Source organism: Cricetulus griseus, chromosome 4 (genome assembly GCF_003668045.3).
Source record: "Cricetulus griseus strain 17A/GY chromosome 4, alternate assembly CriGri-PICRH-1.0, whole genome shotgun sequence".
Lineage (NCBI taxonomy): Eukaryota > Metazoa > Chordata > Mammalia > Rodentia > Cricetidae > Cricetulus > Cricetulus griseus.
The window spans coordinates 60973418-60993393 of NC_048597.1; the positions used below are offsets into that span (position 1 = coordinate 60973418).

Genomic DNA, 19976 nt, shown 5'->3' on the forward strand with positions numbered 1-19976 from the left:
TGCCTTTAACCACTAAGCCAGTTCCTGGGCCCCAAGAACTATTTTTTAACCCATAGGTTTGGGATCAGTCTATCATAGTAGTTAATGTTTACTGAGCATTTTCTAAGTGTTTAGTACATGTATGGAAATTTTTATAAATTTTGCTTATATCTTAGAGAAACATAAGAGCAGGAGCTGCAACTCTTCCTATTTTGAATAAACCGAGGCACAGGAAAATTATAAATAATTATTCCCATGGCTATGCTGATATTAAAAACCAGGCTCAGGATTTGAACTCAGTGTCCTTAACCCAGTCTGCACTGCAGCTCCAGTGTCTCTTTCCTGGTAAACATCCCTCCATTCATAGGAAACATTTCCTTACATCATGTGTACATATCTCTATAACAACACTTACCAAACATTAAGAAGGGAATGTAACTGACTGATAAATATTATGATGTTCTTTCTTAGACAGGGTAAACATTAAACTTGAGGATTTTTCCCTCAATATGTTTAATTTTTAATTAAAGTATTGCTTGAAAGTAGTAAACCATTATACGGCAATTTTAAAGACATTAGACCCGTTTTCCTATTCCATATATCTGACTAGGGAAGCTTGATGTGTGTGGGATGTGTATGTTTGTGGGTACATACATTTTCACATATTTTCTAGCCTCCCATATACAGTGGTACTGAGCAGGCCTTCAGCTGAGAGCTAGTGCTGCTGCTCTTCATAAACTGCTTTCCCTGACATTGCAATGGAATATGGAATACCTATCCATGTCACCTTACATCTATCTACACAGGGGTAATTATTAAACACACTCCACAGTATTTCGGTGGAAGCTTTCAAACTATTCTGCAGCACTTTTACCTGCTACCTCTTCTTTTAGGAACCATGAGAGCATCACTTTTATTGTTTCTTCTCTATGCACTTAGGCTCATTTTCCATACTCCAGACACAGCACTGGAGAAAACCCATAGGAACTGTGGTGATACCTGAAGTCATAGGTATCTCTCCATTTGCCAGTTGTATGAACCTGGAAAGGTTAGCACCCAGACGCCAACGTTTCTGCTTGTGTGTGTGTGTATGTGTGTGTGTGTGTGTGTGTGTGTGTGTGTGTGTGTGTGTGTGTGTGTGTGTGTGTAGTTAGGGTTGACATTAATATCAAATATATGACATGTCCACTCATGGAAGGAAATGGCCTAGGTTTCTCCTGTTTAGAGAAACCAATGTCTATCAAAGTGTAATCGAGAGTAATTTCAGGAGAAATGGAGGACTTGAGGATAGCCTTGAGTAATTGTGTACAAAGTTATTCATTAGCCTCTAGGCCTTAGAATTAACCTTCTCATTATTGGGAAAGTCTTTGAAGCTTAATTTAATTGGGCATTGCATGGCTTTTCTTGGGGGAAATGTTAACAAATGCTGATAACCATTGATAGAAGCCAAAGTATTCCACCCAACTCTAGCTTATTGAATTTATTGTGGTTACTTACAGGAGCATGGGGCAGGGGTTTATTCAGAGGGGGGCAAGATTGACTCATCAAGGAGTACATCAAAGGAGGACACCCAATAATGAATAATAATTCACAAAGGCTGTGCCCAGGAAGCTCCTTGATCACTTTATAGGCATCTCCACTGAAGAGTGTCCTCTCTCCAATTGTTTACTGCTTACATAACTTTGTGGCACAAGCTTGTGAATCTGTGACTTTCTGAACTTCTTGGGTCTTACAGGTTTCACGTGTTTCCTGAGCTGCATACAGGTTTATAGCTTCTTGAGTCTTAGGTGGTTTCTTTCTCCTGGAGGGAATGGTTTAGTTCCAAGGAAATGGATAGATAATGGTATTTGGAACTTCATTGCAATGTAGGGTTCTACTTTGGGGAAGTTGGATTGACCACTTCTTGGTCCTTGATGACTGATGATTTGGGCGGGGAAATACCAACATTTCCTCTGCAAACACACATAGCTCCTGTCCTGTCATATATTTTAATGCTCTTGAAGGATGCTATCACAGCATGCATTATCTACAATAATAGGATCAAAATCTCTAAGGTTAGAACTTTGTAACCAATGCTCCTTAGAAAGAACCTAGATTATGGAATTGGGCATGAAGCAAAGTTAGTAGAGTATATTCATAGCCATGCAGGAAGCCCTGTGAATTGTCCCCACCAACACAAAAAACAAGGTTTGGTGGCACATGCCAATAATCTTAGCAATTTGTAAGTGGAGAGAGGAGGATCAGAAATCCAAGGTCATCTAGCTACCTGGTGAGTCTGAGATCCATCTCAAATAAAGAGAAGTTACATTTTTAAGAACAGTGATTCATTCTTCATCATGTCCATACAATAAGGATTCCTGGTGTTTCAAAGATGACACTGCTCAGTCTATCCCAGAGTTTCTGATCAGAAAGTTGGGGCAGCTTGGAGTGTGGTGATGGTGGACACATCTATACCAGGTTCCCACTCTGATTCTGATTAGAAGGTTGGGTCCAGACTTGGGATTGTGACTTCTACACCAAGTTTGCACTCTGAGTAGATTACTGTGGTAAAGCGCTACCCCAACCTCCAGTGTGTAGTTACAACTACAAAGGGATTGGTGAAGATGTGCATTTGGATTCCAGGAATCTTGGGTAAGGTTCCACATTTTGCCTTTCCACAGAGCTCCAATGGATGGAGATGATGCCCAGTGGCTGGTAAGGTGTGAGAAGCATCAACATTCCAGGGAGCTTGCTGAAACCTTAGTCTCTTGTATCCATTTATTGTACTTAATTGGCTTTAAATACAGGGATAGCATTGTATTTTCTCTTGGAAATATTTTTCCAATATTTTAGTTTAAAAGTAGGTTATGAAGCTGGGAATGATGGGTCTGTAGAACAATTGACCCTCCTGTGTGCCCAGCTAGCTCTACTAAATTCCCACAACATTCAGTTTGCCTGAAACAGATACCTTTCTCTGGTGTTGCTTCACACCACACAGAGATGGACTGTTACTATGGCTGTCATATGGACACCCCACTTTCATCTCTACCCAATATACCAAGGGCCAAAATCTTCTAGTTATGGAGCTACAAAAAGAAATTTGATGCTACTCCTTCTGGTTCGCCAAGCAGGAGAGGAGTTTGTACCTTCATGTAAAACAAACTTGATGTAAGATACCTCTGGCACCATTGAGTGATCAGATGTATCTGGAGATTTCAGATATCAGAGATCCCCCAAAGCCATGCTAGTTTTAAATTGAATCTTGAAGAATAGGAGCGGGACACATAGGCTGAGATTAGAAAAATTGAGTTTCAGATAAGGAAGCAGGCAATCACTTGGCAGAGAAAGCTCCTGTCATGTTGGAGAAAAATGAGTTGACCAGTTTGGAAAGAGATCAAGCAGGGGAGTTGCCAGGCGGTGTTTCAGGATGTCTGGAATTACGTTTAGTTTAGAGGAGTGTAAGTTGCTGTGGAGGGAAACAGAGTCACTGAAAGTTACTCAGTAATTGCAGGCCAGCTAGGTCTGAGCGCAGTGCTGTGGAAACATTCTAGCTATCCTCTAGAGAGGACTCAAAGTAGAGCTTTCATGTAGAGAACTAATAGGGAAGAGATCAGCATTTTAGTTTCAAACCCCCTTTAATCCTCCATTTCTCAAAAGGGTTACCACATTGCATTTATTTCTATGGACACTCCTAATAGTTTTAGAGTGAGACAGGTATGGACTTTTGCATGGTAAATTATGTTATTGAGGTTCACAGTCTAGGTCTAGAACGTCTAAACTAGTTTTCTCAAGTTGTCTTGTACTTTATCTGTGTGATTGCATCTGAGAACTGAAGGTTCATATTTTCTTGCTGGAACATTTCAGGTGCCCAGAAAATTGTGTCTCAGGCTTCCAAGTTGGACCACCATTAGTTTCTTTTTCTCACTCTATCTTTGCAAGTACTTGGATTCTAATTACTTCATGCACCTCTTATTTCTGAACAGCAATATCATCTTGTAGCCATCAGGACTTAGTCTCAGGACATTTGTTGGCTACCATTATGACTCTGGCAAAACCATATTTTTGTATTTTGATTTTCTACTCTATAAAAATATGACCCCATGGAACACACCTGGAATTTCTTTTCATATTTCAAACTAAGTGCCACAATGACAAAGGTGACACATATTTCTTTCCACCACTTCATTACACATAGCTTGCTTGGTGTCTGGAATATACACACCACATCAGCGAACAAGACTAACGGGAAATAATATCACTATCAGCTGCAGCACTGAGTGGAAGATTTGTGGGAGTTATAATTGTAAAAGTTCTACACTGTGCAAAGGTTTCTTGGCTGCTTTGCCTTGCCCATTGATCTTGGGGACCGACACCTGTACCGTTCATTGAATTCTCCAAACAGGCCAGGAGACACATCTTCTGTGTAAGACAAATTGGCTGCAGAGGATGAGTGATGACAGGCATTTGCTTCCATTATCAATAGTGATGTGCTTCATTTTTCATCCTAAAGGGAAAAAAAAAAAACTCACGTTGAATTGACTTGTTAATTATGCGGGGCATTTTCAGCATCTCTGAGGTATCATGGAGAGGTAATCTCATCATTAAAAACCAAAGGGAAGCCCTCTCTTAGAACTCAGGTGTACATATTGGTTAGCTTTTGTCAAAGCAAGAGATCACCATGCCACTCATTTTCACCGGGCTGAAAATCCACAGTCTGTGCTGTCAGGGAGCGCTTAGAAGAAAAATCTCTGTCTCTAAGCCCCAGACCACTAATCAGTTCCATAAGTCAACAAATTCTGCGGGGAGACTAAATCAGCCAGTGAGATTATTTGGCCAGTTGTTTATAAAGCAGGGCACCAGACTGAATGCATTGAGTCAGCACACCGTTCGGAAGCATTTGGCTCTGCTGTCTTATGTATGATTTTATTTAGAGTATATATTGTTTGTGCTTCCGGAATCTGCATTTGTATACGATGAAATGCACAGCTTCTCCCTATCCCATGACATTTTAAGAAAGCCAAGTTGAAACATGGGGCAGCCATCATCCAGCCCTCTCGTCTCCAAAGCTCCAGATTTAGAGATGGAAGAACAACTAATGATGCTTCATGTTTTACCTTGGGAGCCTGAGGTCCAGTTTGTTTCTATTTTATTATTTTATTATTTTAATGTATCTTCATCAAAGTCCAGTGAACTCTACAGTGCAAGCAGAAAAGAATCCTCGTCACCATGGTCTCAAAGCCGATAGGTGTAAGAGTAATATCAGAACGCGCACCCATGGACTAGTAGTCCATCCTTATCTTGTGCTCCTCACTTGAAAACTAAAAGAATAGGGCTAATCTGATTTTTCTCTCAATTTATCTAAGAAATGCTACTTTAAAGAGTAAAATACAATTATTCGTTCTGCGATTGTGCAAGGAACTCTGGATAACACAAAAGGAAAAAGTGACAGTTTCACCATTTAATAGCTTTTCAAAGACAATTGCTAAAACAGCTGAATTTCAGAGATGAAGCTCTCCATTTATGCATATAGCAAAGCCTTACCCAACCAACTTACATTAACCATTTATGCCTACAACAAAGCCTTACCCATGAAAATTTACATTAACCATAGCTAGAGTAGTTTAGCAGAATGCAACTGTTCTGAAAGGTCTTTGACAAGTAAATGATCCATCTATTTGATACTCTTGAAGACACCAAGCTTATAGAGACACGCATGCAAACTTGAAAAAGGTTCGAGATAGGTGCTGTGTGCAGAGTACTGTAGGATGGGGATAAGGGATCCATAATCAGTTTGGATAAGTAAGCATTCTTACTTATTCTCTTACTCATTCTCTCATAATTTATATACTCATGTTTGCATTGAAACATAGAAACCTTCAATGCTTTTTTTACTGAACATTTAACAATGGCATTTTAGTATGGAGAACAGAAAAAGGTTGCAGAATTGACATTAGTGACTGATAAATAAACTAAGTACTAAAGACAAATATTAATTTCATGACTAAGGAAATACCAGTCAAGTGGCTTACAAATATTATTGTAAATATTACAATTATAAATATTTCAATAGTCTTTAGGATTGAGAGGGAAAACAACTGAGTATCTGCTTGCTTTTAGGTTAAGGCTTTGTTGTCGTAGGATGTTACTCATATTTTAACAAAATTCCTTAATGAAAACAGCTCAAAATCTAGAAAAAATTAGCTTTAAATATCTTCATTCTCTGTCAGTGTCTCCCATTTAGATACTAATGACTTATAAGATTTTTTTTCTCACTGTCCACCCAAAATTTTCAAGCAGGAATTTGAAATGAAATTGTAATTTCTTATAGCAGTTCACTATTACAAGCAACAAGGAACTTTGTCCTTAAAACTTATTTATGGGGTCAGTGAGATGGCTCAGTGGGTAAAAATATCTGCTACAAAGCTTGACAACCAAATTCAATCCCTTGACCCCATCTCTGACACAGATAGAAACAATTCCTTTAGACTCTCTTCTGAGCATACACTTCCACACACAAGCATGCACGCACAAAATGTAACTAAGATGATGTTTAAAATGTTATCTGTGAGTGCACTGAATTTGTGCCTCTCAGAGGAGAGTTTTTAGGGGGGTGCTTTTTTCTTCTAACTTCCTCTTCATTTACCCTCTTTCTTGTTTGTAACTTCATTGGCTGAATCTCATCTATTTTGTTTATATGGTTTGGATTCATTGTTACCTTCTTGTCACTTGATGTATATAATGCTCAGCTAGAAATTAAACTGAAAGTAGCATCATATTTTATAAAAGGGCATTTTTCTATTCCAAAATCATTTTGAAAGATGTGTGTGTTAGTCAAGATACTGTAGAGGAGCAAAACCCAAAGTGTGTGTGTGTGTGTGTGTGTGTGTGTGTGTGTGTGTGTGTGTGTGTGTGTGTGTGTGTGTGAAACCAAGCAATTTTTAAAGTAACAATCACAGCAGAATCATACCTGTGTACTTAGACTCTGTAATAATGTGTTCCTAGAGGCTGAGTGCCTCCACAGTCTGTGAAGTCCCATGATAGCTCTCCCTGGAGATAACAACCCACAGCAGCTCTTTCTACAAGTCTGGGTGTCTCAGTAATTGCAATCCTGTGCTAGGAGCCTAGAAGCTTCCCGGAGAACTGCTTTAGTCTACAAGGAAAGCTTGGAAATAAAATGCTTCTGATATAGGGAAGGAATCAGCAGCCCCAACCTGGAGGCAAAAAGGAAGCTAGATCGAGGAAAGGTCAAATGATCTTCCCTCTGCCATGCCCTTTTATCTGAGTTGCTGCAAGTGATGTAGCCCACAGTAGGAGCTTCCCAAATGGTTCAAGGCAATGGGTACAGCTCTTCAGTTGAGGCTCCCTGTATAGGTGATTTTCTTTATGGCAAGTTGACATGAAACCAATCATAACAACCTATAATACCTTGATAAGAACAGATTCTGCAAACCATCCCCTTCCTTTTCATTCCTTCCAACCTTTCAGCACTCTGCAAACCCTGAAATCTACTGATGCACACCACACAGATGTTCTCTCCCAGAAGCCCCTGCATTCTGTGTCCACATCTCAGGATGCCTGAGGTTTCTCTTTTCCGTTAGGGTCCATATTCAGATGTATTTCATGTGCTGTAAATATTAACTTCGATTTTCTTGCATAGTCAATTATGGAAATATGACCTAGAAAGGATATGAATAAGCAAGCCAGAGCATTCTGATGAGTTTATTTATTCAGCAAATGTTGAATAGCAGCTTCTTAGACCAAGGTTCCATGTTAGGCCACATGAATGGCAATAAAATTTTCCAGTGCCTTCACGTGAAAGAAAGCCTCGTGAAGGACTTCCAGAGGATGTGTCCTCACCGGGGAGTATATCTGTTGGACTCACTAGTACTCATCCCCTGTACATGAGGGCATTTGGCATATTGTAAGTGCAACATAGATCTTGATGAAAGTAATAGAGAGTTCTAAATCAAGTGCATTTTTTTAGGGTATTGACAAAATTCTGTAGACTTATATTTAACCTATTTAACCACTTATAAAGAACACGAATGGTGACCATGTTTGTTACCAGGCAAAACTTTGCAGCAGTGCCCTCAAGAGATTTGCACGCAAGAATGGAGGTAGATAGGTAAACAAGTAATTCTAAGGCTCATTTACAACATGCATCATGGAGGAAAGGGATCTACTATCTCTGATGGGCTTCTGCAGGACTCCGGTGGAGTTAAATTTTGGAGCTTGAAGGATGAAAAGATGGGGCTGGTGAGATGGATTGGTCCTCTTTCAGAGGACCCAAGTTCAGTTCCTAGCACTCATGTCCTAGCAACTCATTGCCACCTATAACTCTCGATCCCGGTGATCTGACACCCTCTTTAGGGCTGCTGTGTGCAATTGCACACACATAATGTGCATTCACACAGTCACAATGACACACACACACACACACACGCAGAAAGAGAGAGAGAGAGAGAGAGAGAGAGAGAGAGAGAGACATACACACACCTTTAAAAATCAAATGAAAAGAATTATCTATATTTACAAGTGGGAAGACAGTCTTTCTATGAAGAGATCAAATATAAAAGAATACAAAATCAATTCTAGCTAAAAACCAGCAAGTTAGGAAATGGCAAAAAGCTATATTTTGCTAGTTATGGTAGATGGAGTGGATGACAGGTGATAAGGTATAAATGAAAGATGGTGTCAGGTTGTAAGAGATGGGGACAGAGGAAACACTAGAGGTTTTGAGCAAGAAATGGCATGAGCAGATGCTATGAAGGTGAAGAATGGGGTGCAGTCCAATAGCCTCATTACTTATGGCTTATGGATGAAGATCACATTCAGTATTAATTCTCACCCAGTGGGAAGGGCTGCTGTGATCCAGCATCCACTCTAGATAGGCAGAAGTAAGGCTCTCACCACTTTCTGAGATTTTAGGGGGCAAGATGAAGACCTTTCCTAAGAAAATTGACTTTTTCCCTCAACTTTTGATTTAAATTAGGAGCAAGATTGTTTTACATGTTGATCCCAGTTCCCTCTCCCTCCCCTCCTCCCCTGCCCCCCACTAACACCCTACCTATCCCATACTCTTTCTGGAGAAAATTGACTTTTTAAAACATTTATTTCATTGTTATTTGTGTGTATGTTTGTGTGTGTCTGTGTGTGTGTGTGTGTGTGTGTGTGTGTGTGTGTGTGTGTGTGCATGTGTGCCCACACATGCACACGTGTTCATGTTCCCTAGGTGGTAGGAAAAGTTGTGGAATCCTCTGAGCTGGACTTAAGGTGGTTTTGGATTGCCTGACTTGGGTGCTGGGAACTAACTCCTGAGTACTACCAAAGCAGTACTCAAGGGCTGAGCTTCATCTCCTAGCCCAGATGAATAGATTTTTTTTTTTTTTTAGTTCTTAACACTGAAAAGTCTTTTTTTAAAGTTGTTACTGAATCTTTTTGGTGAAGGTTAAGTCTCCAGAAGCATTCCACCTCAAAGCCATTACCACCTTGTGGTTTATAGAGGACTTTCTAGTTTGTGTGCCTCCCTCACCCGTGTTTGTGCTTTCCTTAAGCCCCTTGAGGATGAGAAGATTTAGAATGGCTTTTCCCTTCCAATTCAGCTGCATCATCCATGCTTCCAGCCTTTGACAGAGAAGTCTCTTCCTTAGGGGGTCATTATTCTCTGTCTCTTTTTCCTTTCCTTCTCTCAAGAACCATCATTTAAACAAAATTGTAGAGACATCCAGCACACTCCATTTAAAATTGTGTATCATAATTGTGCATGACTTTATTTATGAGCTAAATAAATGAATTGAAAAAAAAAAGAGAACCATCATTTAGTTTGATGCTTTTATTTAGAGAACATAAGCACTTTACACACTAACTCTGCTTTCATTAGCAATCTCTGTCAGGATTAGCGAAGGTTTCTCATTACATAGACTTAAACAATAAGGGCTGGTTTCTCTCCTAAACTTGAGGTTTAGTAATTGAGCACTGGACCGCTGCCACACTCTCAGAACTCTATGGGGTTCTGCTTCTTCCACGCATCTGCCATCACTCACTTGGGAGTAGCTTTTGTTTTCAAGTCTGAGATGATTCAGGTACCACACTCCTCCCCATCAAAACAGCAAGAAGACAAAATGTTGAGAAGAGGCAGTAAAGGAAACCTTCTTGAGTCTTTGGGAAGGGTTCTTCAAGCACATCAGGATGTCTGCCCGTGTCAAACAGTGAGTCCGTAATAGCTACCTCTGACCATGTTACATGTAGGAAAATCAGCTAAGATACAGATTAGTTTGTGAGAAGATAAGACCAGATATCCTTGGAAATTAAAGTTAAAATGGTACAAAGAAGAAATACAGGTTTTAGACAGACAACTCACTATATCAGTGCGCTACATACAAATCCTCTTTCGGGTTACAGCCACCTCAGTTACCTCTCTTAATTAGTTTGCCCTAAAAATTGATGCAATCTCGATTCTGCCAGAAATTCCTCATTCCATTTATGGTTTAGGATCAAATGCAGTTTGTGAGTTTATAAGCATCTCACAAATGCACAGATATGAAATGTCGTCTTTTGAAGCATTAAGCAGGGCCCTGAGTCTAAACTAATAAAATTACTAAGGAAATATTTTTTTATATATGTCAGATCATAACTTATGAGAATTAATAAATACTGGGCTAGGGAGATGGCCCAGTGAATAAAGATCTTGGAGTACAAATGTGAGGACATGAGTGAGGACATGTGAGTCCCTGGAAACCATATAAAGCTGGGTGTGATGGTGTGAGAGTAATCCCAGGGCTATCGTGGTGAGATGGGAGGTGGAGATAAAACGTGTAAGCAGGCCACATAGTCTGGTATACATAGCTGGGAACAACCCAGAGACCCTGCCTCAAAATAAGGTGGAAGATGAGCACAGACACCTGGGGGTGCCCTCTGGCCTCCACATGCATACTGTGGTGTGTGTGTATCCATGCCTGTCAGTCATCCACATACACAAAGGAGAATATTTACTATTAATGCTAAATAACTCTATTTGTGAAACACTTCTAAGAGCATGGTGCATTTTTTTTTTATATAGACTTGTGCACTGTATTGTTACGCCCACTTTACAGATAGGAAACCAACCAATGCATGGAGGGCAGGGTACATGGAGCTCAAAACCATAACACTCTGAGTGGCTGTTCTAGAAACATCCACCTTCAAAAGTCTCTATCTTTTAATCTGTGTTGTTGCTCTAGTCTTTGTGTGCCCCTCGTCTCCTGTCCTTTTGGTAAAATCCAAATCTCTATCATTAAAAGGAGGCTTGTTTATTGACCTGTTGTGCTTTCTCATTTCTCGAAAGCATGAACCCACCCTTCTGTTTTCCTAAGTGTCAGCTTCAGTCTTGTGTTCTGTGTGAGACATTTCCTTCCACAACATACAAACTATATACGAAGAAGTATCTATTCATTTGATTATAGACATATATTTTACACTGTATTAAGTTACTCTATATGTCTTGACTTTCTCTCCTTAAGCAGACTCTCTTATATATCTTAAGCAATTTAAAATGTGCAAGATCAATGTTGAGCCTATAGGAAGAACTAAAATTAGCTCAGCTCTAAACTGAACCAATGATTAATCCTTAAGCAACTATTGTAGTCTACACTTCCATGACAAATGAGAAATAAGTCTTAAGGAGGCAGAGACATAGCCAGTGTCAGCAACTAGGAATATCCAGTCCTGCTACAGGAAGCCTGTAGTCTAAGGCTTGATCCTCTGCAAGTGTAACTAAACATGTGGCTGAAATCTAAACACTATGCATGTTTGTGTTTGTGCTGTGTGTACAGATAGCTTACTGTCTTAAGCAGAAGAAAACCCAGGTGGAAGCAATTGGGTTAATTTATGGGCAAACTCTATTAAACTTAGTATCAGAACTGAAGGAATTTTGTATGTAGATAGTGTGTATGAGCTCTGCTAGTCAGTTTATTAAAGAGAACTGCAAGGGATTCTTTTACAAATGTAGCCATGAGATATTTAGTACCTCCCTGTAATGCCATCTACAGAGTCTAACTAGGTGGGTGGTTGCTTCCCTCCTGTGTGTGATGCATGTATTTTCAGGGTCATATTTTCTACTAAAGCCAGGGCCATGACATATACTTTCTAACAAGACATTACTAGAAGGAGCATAGTTCCAGTCTTTGTCTTTTCTGGTCCATGTATTTGCCTTTTTCTGGGTGAACATATTGGCTTAGTATTTTGGGTTATAGGCAACTTGAACACATAAAGATGACAATATTCCTGCCTTATTTTAGGTTTTAAAAATCAACTTGCCAACTTAATTTTTAATATTTTATATAGTCCACTTTTGTTTAGCTATGATATATATCTGTGTTGCTCAAACTATCTATAAATTGCCTGTCCACTTTGTCTTAGTTACTGTTCTATTGCTGTAAAGATACACCGTGGCTAAGGCAACTTATAAAAGAAAGCTTTTAACAGGGGCCTCTTTCACAGTTTCAGAGTGTGTGTCCACTGCCACCATGGCAGGAAGCAGAGCACCTATCAGGTAGACCTGGCATTAGAGCAGTAGCTGTGGGCTCATATCTGATCCACCAGCAGGAGGTGGAGTGAGTGAGACTGGGCCTGGCATGGTCTTTTGGAAATTCAAAGTCCATCCCCAGTGACACACCACTCTTCTTCCAGTAGGCCACACCTCCTAACCCTTCCCCAAGCAATCAGTCCACCTATTTGGGATCAAAAATACACATATATGGATCTATAGGGGCCACTCTCATTCAAACCACCACATCGTTTATCAGTATATCTTCATTTCCAGGCAAAGATTCAAAATATCAAGAGTAAATTCTCCCCACTGTTGCTCCATGTTAGTCCATGATTGTGTTCACTGTTTATGCTCAAGACTTTTCCAGGATTACAGCAAGAAGACATGGTCTGTCATGTTTCAAAGTTAATATTTTACTGTTACTTAGGAAGAATGGCTGCTTTCATTATTGAGAGGTTATTGTTGCAAGTTATTCATTAGAAAGATAACCTGCTGTATTTCATGTGTTTATTTTGAGGAACAGAGATTCTAGACATTCCAATCCATGTAGGCCCTTACAGTCCTTCTAATCTAGCATTTTTGTTCCGGTTGAGTCACATACCTCACTGGAGCTTGTATGAGTAATTAGTGGTGTTGCAGAGGCAAGCCAAGGCAGTGTTGTTCCCCTTGCTGTTTTAATTCTTCCTCCCTCCTTCCATCTCTCTCTCTCTCTCTCTCTCTCTCTCTCTCTCTCTCTCTCTCTCTCTCTCTCTCTCTCTCTCCCCTCCCCCTTTGTCTCATCATTATTTTCCATACTATTTCCAAAAAATAGATTTTTAACACTGAAAATTGTAGATTATAATGAGCAAGATGATTTATTCACAAAGTCACTAATCTTTCCCTGCCTTTTTCTTTTTCTTCTAGCTCTCTTCAATCTAATTCCTGTGGGACTGCGTGTAGTGGCCATCCAAGGCGTGAAAGCCAGCCTCTATGTGGCCATGAATGGGGAAGGTTATCTCTACAGCTCAGTAAGTAGCGTGTGTGTGTGTGTGTGTGTGTGTGTGTGTGTGTGTGTGTGTGTGTGTGTAGAAATCATTGTTTTAACAAACTGATATCACCTTATATTTTTAAATCGGATTAGTTTTCCGGACTATAGCAAAGATTTTGCCATTTTTGGTATTAAAGATCGTGCCCCAGTGAGTGAAAATAAACCAGTTACTTTCATTGTTATGTATTCTTACAAGTAGTTTTGACTTTCAGAGGGTGCAGTTTGGAATTTACCTGTAATACACTTTCTTGTTCCTGTGTTCACTCCCCTTCAAGAACAGAAGATGGCTTATGGAGGGTCTTCTTTATCATATTGTAGAGAAAAAATTTTCATAGACTCTGCTTTTTTTGTGCTTAATAAGTTCTTGTGGTGTCCAAAGTGTCATATTCTCTAACTTACAGACATTGTCTAATTCAAAAACAATGGATGTGCAGAATGAGCTCTGTAGTAGGAGCAGCAACATCAGTGTATTTTGCACATATCAGTATAGAGGTGTGTGTGTGTGTGTGTGTGTGTGTGTGTGTGTGTACACAAATAAGTTTTCCTTGTTACCCTAATTTCTGGCGTTGGTTCCTCTCTTTATACAATCTCTTCAAATCTACACATGACAAACTGTGTAGTACCAGTGGCTCTACTGTGGGCATGGACATTCTTTTTAGCATTAAGTTAACACTATCCTGGTATTCTATCTCAAACATTTCAGTTCATGCACTGAAAAATGTAGCTATTCTGAATAATTCATGTTTTTCACATGGGAATGGCCTGTTTGTGATTCATAAAAAAAAATATCCCTTGGAAAAATCACAGCTAAAGGGTTTTACCCATTCTGTAATCTTGGTCACTGTACAGACTAGGAAATTCACCTGTGTTTTGCAGCTGTGGCTTAAACACTGAGTAGTTCCAATAACTATTAAATGAGTATCACATACATTATATTTGCTTATTAGTAATGCATCTTTCATCATATTATATTAAAGCTATCATCTGAATGTCGTGGTAACAGATAGCCCAGTTACTCTGATGGGATCATTACGTGTTGTTTGCCTTTTTTGCTATGTCACATGGTCCCTCATAAATATGTATAATTATTGTGTTATTTAAAACACAGAATAACTTAAAAAGATCAAAGGTGACAGTCTACTTCTGAGCATATTCAGATCTGGATATTCCTTTATATAAAGTATATGTGTACACATATGTCCAGGGTAATTACCAAAATAATATTTAAAGATAGAAACATTTCGGCCTAAGTAACAAGCATTAATTTTTCATGCATTGTGTTAGATACACTAACAGCTTTCACATAAAATCATCAGGAAGCCCCTTAAATTTTTCTTTAATTTTTTTTCAACACCAGATATTGAACCTAGGGACTGGCACATGCTAGGCAAGGGCTCTACCACTAAGCTATAGCCTCCATGCTTCACAAATTCATTCAAAATAGAAGAATCAAAACAAGAATAAAAAAGGGTATTATGTTGAATAATTCAAGTTAGCTAAACAGCAGCAACACCCAAATTGACTGGGATAAAAGACTGATAGCTGGGAAACCAGCATGGGACTGATCCAGACACCATGAACGTGGGTCTCAGTGAGGAGACTTTGGAAATCTATGGGGCCCCTTGTAGTAGATCAGTAATTATCCCTAGCATAGGAATGGACTTTGGGAGCCCATCCCACATGGAGGGATATTCCCTGAGCCTAGACACAAGGGGGTGGGCCTAGGCCCTATCACAAAGGATATGACAGATTCTGAAGACCCCCATGGAAGGCCTCACCCTCCCTGGGGAGCAGAAAGGGTATGGGATATGTAGGGTGTTAGTTAGGGGGGGCAGGGGAGGAGGGGAGGCAGAGGGAACTGGGATTGACATGTAAAATAATCTTGTTTCTAATTTAAATAAAAATGGAGAGAAAAATGCTTAAAAATAAAAAAGATTAAAAAAAAAACAACTAAAATGTGGAGATGACTGGGGATGGAACTAAAGATTGAATAAGACTTCACATAAGAATGTAAAGGCTCTGGGTGCCAGAGGGCACAATGTCACTGTAGGGCTTTGGCCATTGAACTAGAGTTGATTTTCATTGGCCCATGGTTTGTGTATAGAATGGATGGGCAAAGTGGGTGTGTGTGCAGGTTTGTTCAATTTTCAGAACTGTATTCTTCTTGTACTTCTTATTTAGAAATGAAGCTAAGTGCATGCATTTGCATCTGGGGTCTGTGGGGCATAGAGGTTTAAAGAAACTTGCAGTTTCGATTGCAGTCTTGATTTTTAAAAATAGACCCAACTCCTTTGTAAATTTACATGCTTTGGTACGTAAGATTGCTTTTGTCATACATAGAATCATAGCACTGTCTTTTCGAGGGTACCAGGGGCAAGTGTTCTATAAGTATAAGTAGATTGTTACTGGCATAGGTCATCTGATTCTATTCTCTTTAAATGCCCTATCTCTATCCCGGACTGGCAGGGTGAATACTGGTTTAAACAGCCTCTAATGGGACTATAGGGACCAACATTAGCAGATACAAGCCCCATCACACTCCGTACTCCAGTTCCTCTGTCTGGTGTGTTGCAATGTGAGACTGACTCAGAGGCCTTGTGGTGAGTTCAAAGGCAATCACTAACCCCAGCTTTCCCGGGGTGTGTTTGCTATGTACTAAATCTTGAAGTTATTTGAAAAGCAGCTTCCTGTTTCCTGTGACCAGAGCAGTAGAGCACATCATCAAGGACCACCGAGAGATGTGTGGAGGGAGGGTTGGTGGTGAACAAACTGAAGAAGTCCTACAGAAGCTGGATCCAAGAGGAATGCAGTGGTGCTACCTTGTCCATACTGTCTATTTCAGGTTTCTGTTTAGATGTAAGCTGGAGGTCTGTTCCCTTGCCACCCTTGAGTTCTCTTCATTTTCTAATAAGCAGGAGAAAAGAAAAGTAGTGAAGGTGGGCTGATTGCTAGGTACTGTAGATGGAGCTAAATTGTTGGAGTCTGTTCTCAAAATCCAGGCAAACTAATTTATTTATCTATCTGTATATGTCTCTATATCTATCCTGTATATCTATATCCATCTTTAGCATCTGTATTCATATTCATATCTATTATCTGCATCTATATCTTTATATCATCTATATCTGTATCTATATAGTTTCTATCTATAGCGGTATCTATCTATATGGAAATCTCTGACATGGTTTTGACATATCTGGATTTGTTTTTTTTTTAATCATTGTATTTTTCATGTTTAAACATTACCTTGATTTTACTTTTTAAACTCTCAGGCATTACTGAAATTTCCCCAATTTTTCTGTTATTCTTCTATACATAGTCTGTATTTAGTTTCCTTTCATGGTTGCTTCTAGTTTTTAGTTTATATCTATCCATGATTACATAGATTGATAAATATTTTTGTGTTTCTGTTTTCTAAACAGCTTATGAGCTGTAGGATATTTCCTGGGCTATTAAAACACATCTCACTCACCAATCTGGATAAATGTATTTTAAAGCAAATTATTTGTATGTAGATAGTGATTAAATTTTACCAGACTTGGAAAATAATTTCTATGAACAGTTTTTTTTTTGTGTGTGGCAAATTTAGTCTTGCTGTGTCTATTCTTTCACCAAAATACACACTTCATTGTTCTTTGTGTGAGGGTCTCTATGTAGTGACTTCTTAGGTTTGTGTAAGGGTCTCTGTGTAGGAGGTAATGTGTTGCCTCGTGAATTCATGCACACGCTTCCTTCCATTACTCTCTTTGACTGTAGTCCACTTATTGTAAGCCTCTCACTGTACAGGTATGTCCCCTAGTGTCCCCTAGCATCCATGACATGATATCCCATTGCTTGCATCTGTTGTTGAATGTAGGAATTTGTTGTCAACTTAATATTTCCTTTTAGGTAATCTCTGTGGAAACAGAAAAAAATATTTTCACTTTATATTTCCTGCTCTTAAACTGCCTTTACCTACTGGAGATTTGTAACGAATTTACAATTGAAAGAGTTCTAGTTCTTCAATTTAAAAAAAAATGAACTTGTATAGCATATCCATTTTATCTCCCACCATACTTTCCAGTCTTTTATCATGTTTTTGTGATGTAAATTAAAAACATTCAAATTCATTGTGTTCAAATTTTATACTGTTTTGTGATTTCAGGCATGGTGTTTCTCATTTCAGAATGTTGAGCGGCTTCTATTAATATCCTCCTGTCCTTGATTTATTCCTTCCTGTTTTTATTGTGTGGCATTTTCCACTTTTTACAGAAAGTTATTCTCTTATCTCTTCAAGTGTTTCTAACATAATTGGTCAGTGTTTTCCATAGTTATGAATTCATATTTTAGGCATTAATTTTCTTAAGTGTCACTTTTTAGTCACATTCAGGCTAGATTTTAGAATTAATTCTTTAAGTGTTCTGGGATTTGGCTTTGGAGCATGTTTTTTCCCTTTATCTTTGATAGTTCTTTCTGTGAGGTCTCCTGTATTGTTCTAGCAACTATTGGGTAGCTTCTATCCAGCTGCCAGTATCCCTAGTTTAGAGTTGTTTTAAGGCATTCCCAAAATGTCATCCTAGGGTAACAGTTGGGTGAATGCAGGAGCCTGGATTGGTCTAGCTGCTCTTGTTGTAAGAGACTGCACTGTGTTTTTAGGAAGGAGCATCAGCTTTTTTCACTGCATGGTACCCCAGGGGAGCAAGGCCCTGGTACTCACTTTGCACAGAAGAATTTTACTTCGTTCAGCTAACTTGAGAGAAGTCTAGGCCAAATGACTTTCTTCAGGACCTGATGCCAGGCTGGCCCGAAGCTGTAGCTGGTGTGTGCCATTTCTATTCCATGGGAACACTGTGCTTGTTATGATAGTGCTGTTTCTGCCAGCGCTGGCTAGGTCTCGAGGTTTGCATTTTACTGTCCTTGTTCTCTATTTGGAAAGAGGGGGTACATGATACTGTGGTCAAACAATGAATCTCAGTCTCTCTCCCTCTCTCTCTCTCTCTTTCTCTCTCTCTCTCTGGTTAAAAGTACATAAAGTAAAATTTCCATCTTAATAATTTTGTATGCGCTTAGTGTTTATCATATGTATACTTTGGGCAACAGATCTCTAGACCTTTTTCCTATTGCAAGAACAAATGTTGCGTGACCATTAAAATCATTTTCTCTTTTCTCCTCCCCATGACTTAATTTCTCTTAGTGAAATGTTCTCATTTCATCCATGTTATAGCATACAATAGGATTACTTTTGTCTTAAAAGAACATAATAAAATTCCATTGTGTGTGTCTTTTTGCCCATTCATCTATTGAAAAGCATTTAAGTTCCTCCTATTCCTTGGTTATGGGATTAATGCTGCAGTGAACACAAAGTTACAAACACATTTTCAAAAATCTTTTCAGTTCTCTGGATATATGCCCAGAGACAGAGTTACTAGACCGCATGACTCTATTTTAATTCCTTTGTGGACCCCATACTGTCTTCCATGCACAGCACTGTTTTCTATTGCTACCAACAATGCACAATGCTTCAAATACACATTTCCAGACAATACTTGGCATTTTCTGAATTAAAAAAAATCTTTTGACATTGGTCATCTCACCACTTAGGATATAAGTACAAGTATAGTCTGAGTCAAGGTTTAGTGAGTGACATTTCATGTGTCTATTATGATGTATTCTATACATCCTCCTGGGAGATCAGTGTATTTAACTCCTTTGGTAGTTTTTTTTTTTTTTTTCTTGTTTGCTTGCTTGTTGCCTGTTTGTTGATGAGGTAGAGCTTGCTTATATATGGTGGATATTTATTCTTTTACAGATACTACTTGGAAATATTTTCTTTCACTTTACAGGTACCCTTTTTACTTTTTGGTTATTAGTTGTGCAGAGTTTTTAGATGGTGAAGTTCCATGAGCTTTCCTCTTTTGTTTCCTTTCCACATGGTGTCATATTGAAGAAATCATTGCCGAATTTGATATCATGAAGCTTTGCTTCCAGTTTTCTTCTAGAAGTTTTAATTTCAACTCTCACATTTAAATATTTAATCTATTTTGAGGGGATTTTTAAAAAATGTTTTAAAGAGTCTTTTTCATCCTTTTGCATTGAATTTGCTGTGAATTTTTTCCCATTACCATGCATTGAAAAATATGAACATATTTGTGCCAGGATTAGTCTGGTGGAGTGCTGTAGCTGTATATATGTTTCTTTTTTTATTTAAATTAGAAACCAGCTTGCTTTATATGTCAATCTCAGTTCCCTCTCTCTCCCCTCCTTCCCTGTCCCCCAAGGTCAGAAATTATGAGGCTAATTGCTTTGCTTGTTTTTCCACTTGGGGGTGGGGATGTGTTTTACATCTGAAATTTAATAGAAATGATATTGAATATATACATTGTTTTAGGTAAATTTGGACATCTAAACAATGTTAAGTAGTGTGGTCTATGAACTTGGGATGTCTTTCTATTCATTTGCATCTTGACTGTTTTATATCAAGGAGTT

The 19976-nt window shown here is 38.8% G+C and overlaps 1 protein-coding gene across 2 annotated transcripts in view; it reads left to right on the top strand.

The window, feature by feature from the left end:
- The window catches only part of Fgf12 (fibroblast growth factor 12), a 246887-nt gene that overhangs the window by 57172 nt on the left and 169739 nt on the right, over positions 1-19976 (top strand). For both annotated transcript variants that reach the window (XM_027412929.2, XM_027412931.2), the window contains exon 3: positions 13388-13491. In XM_027412929.2, coding sequence (XP_027268730.1) covers positions 13388-13491 — 104 coding nt within the window. The remainder of the gene's footprint in view (positions 1-13387; positions 13492-19976) is intronic.